The sequence below is a fragment of the Cylas formicarius genome, unplaced genomic scaffold, assembly GCF_029955315.1.
Source record: "Cylas formicarius isolate icCylForm1 unplaced genomic scaffold, icCylForm1.1 PGA_scaffold_3__17_contigs__length_32017465, whole genome shotgun sequence".
Lineage (NCBI taxonomy): Eukaryota > Metazoa > Arthropoda > Insecta > Coleoptera > Brentidae > Cylas > Cylas formicarius.
In genome coordinates, this window is record NW_026844326.1 from 6,610,261 (window position 1) to 6,616,607 (window position 6,347).

General features: G+C 37.0%; 1 protein-coding gene across 1 annotated transcript in view; it reads left to right on the plus strand.

Annotated features, from left to right (window-relative positions):
• LOC132699071 (roundabout homolog 2-like) overlaps positions 1-6,347 on the plus strand; it is a 573,699-nt gene that overhangs the window by 562,462 nt on the left and 4,890 nt on the right. The window contains exons 6-7 of the mRNA XM_060665539.1: positions 2,779-3,100; positions 3,154-3,775. Coding sequence (XP_060521522.1) covers positions 2,779-3,100; positions 3,154-3,775 — 944 coding nt within the window. The remainder of the gene's footprint in view (positions 1-2,778; positions 3,101-3,153; positions 3,776-6,347) is intronic.

The following is a 6,347-nucleotide window of genomic DNA, read 5'->3' on the forward strand; positions in this document are numbered from 1 at the left end:
TTTTAAAAAAAACTCGAATTGAAACTCGCAAGGCAGATTTACATTATTTTTGTGGTGAAACTTACCTCATGAATGTGGTGTTTTCTAAAAATATCACGAAAATATTATATGCCCGAAAAAAGTTCAATTGTGAGAAAATTCTTCATTGTACGGATCGTTATTAATGTCTAATTAAAATCTAAATATAGTGTTGAATGTTATCTTTATTACTGTTTTACAATTCATTCGAAGGGCATCAAATCACCCCGCAGCTGACATTCGTACGTTTTGACCCTCTTAGCGATTTTCAATTGTTTGGTATTATCACATATCTCATTGAAACTAATTAAAACATTAGGCAGTCGATTAAAACCAAATAAAACAAAAATTTTTTTCGCGGCATTTTCGATAATTATAAATGAATTATTTCTGTCAATCAAAAAGTTTCATTCATTTTTTTAATTCATTTCCACATTTAATTTCTTAATTACATCAATAGTTAATAAAATTAGTTAATTGATTACTGACCCACTTGGTGACTAATTTGTTTTAGGTTAAATGGAAATTACCAAAAACTGTTTTGTTTTAAATTAAATACATATTTTTTATACCCTGTCATGGTGGTCAAAAAAACTTAATTGTTAGTCTTAATATGACATCCATAGAGTTTTATTTATTTTTGAAACACTCTTGACTAACTCAATCTTATAGGATTCAAAAGTATCAGAATTCATGCATTTAGGATATCCAACATTATTAGATAAGTAACGAGATTGATAATATTCGATTTTGGTAAATTTGTTATATAACAAAATTACTTTTCGAACTGACGTGCAAAAATAAACACCAATTTGAAAAAAAATCATTCTCATATAATATGTGTCATAATATTAATGTACTATCATTTGATTTAACTAACTTGTATCTAAATTGGAACCAAAGTAGCGGAACCAAAAATGATTTCTTCAATTTCTTCCAATTCATGATCTTCCTGCCTTAATTAAAGTTGTTTGACGCTGACTATTTTATAAAAATTGAAAAAACTGATTATTAATTTTGAAAAAAGTATGTCTAATAACCACTGCTACAATAGTTTCAATAAGAAGGATGGGTATATCAGATGAAAGCAACATTTATCATATTATTAACAATAAAGAGACAACAGAAGTCGTCGAATAAAGGATAAAGGATGGCAGCTTGCAATTGTGGAAATAAATTATTTCTAGTTAGTTCGAGATATATACATTAGGCATTTAAAACCCAATGCCTGGATCAAAAACACTGCTTCCCTAACAGCTTTAACTGGTCGATTTGTTTTACTTAAAAATGTCAATAAAAATTCATTACACATAAATAAATAAATAAGGCATTTATTCAAAACAGTTGCAGCAAGAGAGGTTATATAGTATTTGGAGGTAGCGATTTACTTATTCAATAATTTTGTTATTGTAATTAAAATCATTAAAATCAATGAAATAATCAAAGCTGAAGAAAACTGTGAAATAACCTATAACCTATAAAAAAATAACAAAAATTGCTCTTGGACTATGGGTTTTACCCATGGTAATATATATTATCCAGAGCAGGGGGTTGAGTGGAATTTTGCTGTAGCTGACGCTTGAAACAGCTTGATGAGCTTAATAATCAAATAGAAAGAACCTTACTTTTTCTCTCGCCAACTTAGAACGCTGTGTTATATCTTTAAGTTAAGTTTAAGCCTGCCAGAATTCTTCTATTAGACTGTTGGATGGCGTGACTAAGCGAAATTTTCCTAGTGCATAGTAGTCAGATATACCTGAGATTTGAAGCCTTTGAAGGCTTTCTTGATCCCTCCTAATTGTAGCTTGCTCGTAAACTATTCCACCATAAGCTATCTGGAAAAATATGACTGTTGTAGCAACTGTTAATCCGACGAGTGTAATTAAACACGAAACCGAACTTAAACAATTTACTATTCAAAATGAAGTGGGTGCCAATATCAAAACGTAATTTAACATGCCACACGTATTAACACTCGCTAACGGCCATCTTGTTGTCTTCCACTGCTGGTCCCCTCTTGTTACTTTTAGTTGGTACCCTGTGGCTCACTATAGCGGGACGTATCTACTTCAATGAGGGCTGTGGTCGACGACTAATTCGTTTATGGGCAAATAGATGGTGGTGAGGGTGTTCATTTGTTACACTGTCACAATAATTTTACGATACGATTTTTGCAACCTATTGTTACATTTTATAGCTAACTAGAATCATTAAAAAATTCCAAATACTTACAATCAATAAATCCGGTAGAAAAATTTAATACAACAGCCAGGATCCTTTTTAGAATCACTCAGTCACAAGTAAAAAGAAAAAAAGCGCCCAAAAATAACCATCTATATCATATGACAGAAAAAAAAAGCTACAAAAAAGAATTTTTTTCATACACTTCAAAGAAGTACCACGAACAATTTCATTCTGTTATCGCAAAGTCTTTGGAATCGAAGCACGTGAGTATTTATGGTTCAAATTCCGAAAATACAATAAACAAACGCCAGTGTATTAGATTTTGGGGTATAGCCTCCACAGCAAAGCTAAAAAACAAAACTTAATTGAACAAAATGAACTAAAAATATATAATCTATGGCATATATAATTAAAATAGACACAGCGTGAAAACCCAACGATGTGCAATATTTGCAATTTTTATTTGTCATTTAAAAACATATTAAAATTTTATTATTAATGATAATTTCATTTCTGCATACAAAAACCACCACTTACTCTTTAAAAGTGTTTAATTTAAACATTTCTATGATTTAGTTCCGAACGAGGCGCCCTCTAACATGGAAGCCTTATTGCTGAACGCGACGGCTGTCTATCTGAAATGGAAAATGCCGCCTCCAGCCTCTGTAAACGGAGAACTTCAGGGGTACAAAGTTGACGTCAGGACGAACGGTTCAGATGTACCAACTGTGATATCTGTGGGGTCGGCTCCGACCCTCCTTCTCAGCAATCTGACGGCTGGTGTTTCGTATTACGTGAAGGTAGCAGCCACCACCAGAGCAGGAACCGGTCCCTACAGCCCTTCGGCAACTTTAAGATTAGATCCTGCAGCTAGAGTCGTCGACAATAACCTGCAAAGGTATAATTTTTGATTATTTTCGTCGTGTTTTAACTAACTGTCTCCATCCTCAGACCTGTTGGTGCGGATGTACATTCCGGCGACTTCATTACTGAAACTTGGTTCATGGCGCTTTTAATAAGCATGGTTTCGGTTATGATTCTTCTGTTTGGAGCAATGTTCTTCGTCCGCCGCAGGCAAATCTTGTCCAAAAAGACTATGACCCCGTCCAGATCAAATGGAGGTGTACTAACCACTCCTCTCGCATCCAAACAAGAAGTGCCTCTATGGTTAGATAAAGATACCCTTCCGGACTATACTACCTCTTTACCGGAATATTCCAAACTAACTCCGCACGAGTATACGCCTGGGAAAAACGAATACGCCACGAACGGAAACCTGCCTCAAAGTAATAATGGAAGCATTAACCTTCACTCAAATCCGCTGCACCAGAAGGAGTACAGCCGACCGGATAATTTAGAGTATAGCTCGGAAAAAGGGTACCCGATGGGTAGGAAGTTTAAGGATTACAGCGCCATGCAGGTTCAAGACTACGCGAGCCCCAATATAGATAATCCTAGAATTTCACAGATGCCCGATTATGCTGAAGTCGATGCCAGTTTGTCTAACAATGACGGAGGCAACACGTCACCCGCTCCTTACGCGACTACCACCCTTGTTGGTGGAAGAAAACTGGTAAGTCATTGGAATAATTTAGTAGGTAAGGTAGCTGCAGGTGTTTGAATGTTTTCAAAGGTGCCCCTCCCTTAAGGCAATTTTTTATCTTCGGGAAGAGATAAAAATCATAAGAACTGACGTCAGGCCAATGAGTCCGAGAAGTCACAGTAGTGTTGTTTCTTGTCAAAAACCCTTTTATTGAAATTGCTGCGTATCAAGGAGCACTATCGTGATATTTGAACTCACACCAATGACCCCTTTTTTGGCCTTGAATTAGAAAATCTTTAACCCTTGGAAAGGCTGAAAGGCTCCATGCTTTGGCACCTGGTTTCTAATCATCAATAATGGCGCCTTCCAGAAAACGGAGATCAATTCCAATCCAATTCAATAAGTCAAGGTACCTTTTGCTCCCTTTGGGCTTGCGAAAGATTTTTTGGTCAGTTAGCGGATTTTTCTCACACCCAGTTCATTGGTCTAAATTTGACGGGCGGTGATGTGAGTCAAACTTTGCTCTTCTAACTGTCTGATCGCACAAATCCCGGATTCTGTGGATATTTCCATTTGTTCTTGGAGATGCAGCCCTTCCACCTTATATTTTACTTCAATAGACTTTCTTTCTTCTGAGAATGCCTTAAACAACAGAAAAATCCTGATACTTTGGTACAAACGTAAAACACAAACACGAATATGTATGACCCTTCCCAGCCTTGTATTGCGCCTTTCTTTCGCTTGAACTGGAAGACTTGATGTGTCTAGAACTCCCAATGTGATAACATTCACTAATAAACCTGCATCACTACTGATCTAACACTACAAGTTGGGCTGCAGAATCCATTACATCGTCTTAACACTGTCTTCTAATTATTATCCTTCTTTTTTCAATGCCCTATTTATTACCACCGGCTCCTACTAACACAAAAAAGAACTTCATTCTACCTCCCCTACCTATAACCGTCGAAACTCAAGAAGTTCTCTGGAGACTCTGCATACTATGGCGTTCAATGCTTCCGGTTCAATTGGTTACTTGAATAGTACCATGTAATCTTGTTCATCACTATTACCCCATGTGGATTTAAAACACCACTTGGTTTTGCTTCTAAACTCGAAGCCACTGTGGTGCGTTTTCTGAAGAGCTGTTTAATACAGATTGAATCGAAAAAAGATGCAACAAAAAAATTGATTTTAATGACCGGGTTTAATGTATCCGTGACCGTGTCAATATTGCTAAAGCTAGATGGACTTCATATCTAGTACGATGCATGAGGCGTTTTTGGTCTTGGATAAAATGTTAAGTTTGAGATATCTGGATTCAGGTGTATGGGTAGATCGCTTTCGAATATAGTAGAGTAATCTTTTGAGATATAATATTGGGTTGTTCGGAAAGTCATTTCGTTTTTTTTGGGGAACATGAAAGACAGTTTTCGTATAATGAATAAATATTTTATTAAATTATATATTGGCCGTTCTGGTCCAACACCTTTTGCCATCTTTCTGGCAGTAACATAATTCCCCTCTCATAAAAGTTTTGGTCCTTGCTGGCAAAAAACTGGTTCAGGTGGTTTTTGACATCTTTATTTGAGGTAAAGGTTTTGCCATCCAGAAAATTTTGCAGGGACCGGAACAAATAGTAGTCGGAAGGCGCCAGATCTGGAGAATATGGTGGATGTTGCAGTACGTCCCATTCAAGCTGTAAAAGTTTTTGGCGAGTGACCAAACTTGTGTGAGGTCTCGCATTATCGTGGTGGAACACTACACCCTTCCTGTTGATTAATTCGGGCCTCTTCTCTTTAAGTGAATCATTCAATTTGTCCAGTTGATGACAATAGACTTCTGAATTAATCGTTGTATTGTCCGGCAAAAGCTCAAAAAAAACGATTCCTTTGACATCCCACCAAACGGAGAGCATCACCTTTTTTGGTGAATGTTGGCTTTTGACACGCTTTGAGCCGGTTCATCTTTTCTGCTCCATGACCTCTTGCGTTTAACAATGTTGTATACAACCCATTTTTCGTCCCCAGTAATAATCCGCTTCAAAAATGGATCATTTTCTTGACGTTTGAGGAGCGAATCACACACGTCAACGCGACGACCCAAATTTCGCTCCGTAAGGACATGGGGCACCCACACATCGAGCTTCGAGGTTAAGCCCATGCCTTTCAAATGGCCATAAACAGTCGAATTCGACAAATTTAATCTCTCACCGATCTCTCGTGTGGTTATTCGCCGATATGCATCAACTAATGCCTTTATCGCATCTTTGTCAGCTTCGACCGGCCTTCCAGACCGTGGTGCATCTTCGACATCAAAATTGCCGGATCGAAATTTTGCATACCAGTTCTGGCACTGGCGTACTGTTAACACGCCTTCTCCATACACATCCGTCAATTTTTTTCTCGTTTGGACAGCATTTTTACCTTTTCTGAAGTAAAAAATAAAATATGACGAAAATGCTGCTTATTGCTCTCCATATTTGAAAGGGCACCAACCAAAAACTACTGCGTAGAATTAATAGAACTTTTTCACACACAAGCCTTGCAATATCAGCTCTCAAGGCATATAATGGTTATGCAGCTTAAGTGTGAAGTTGGTT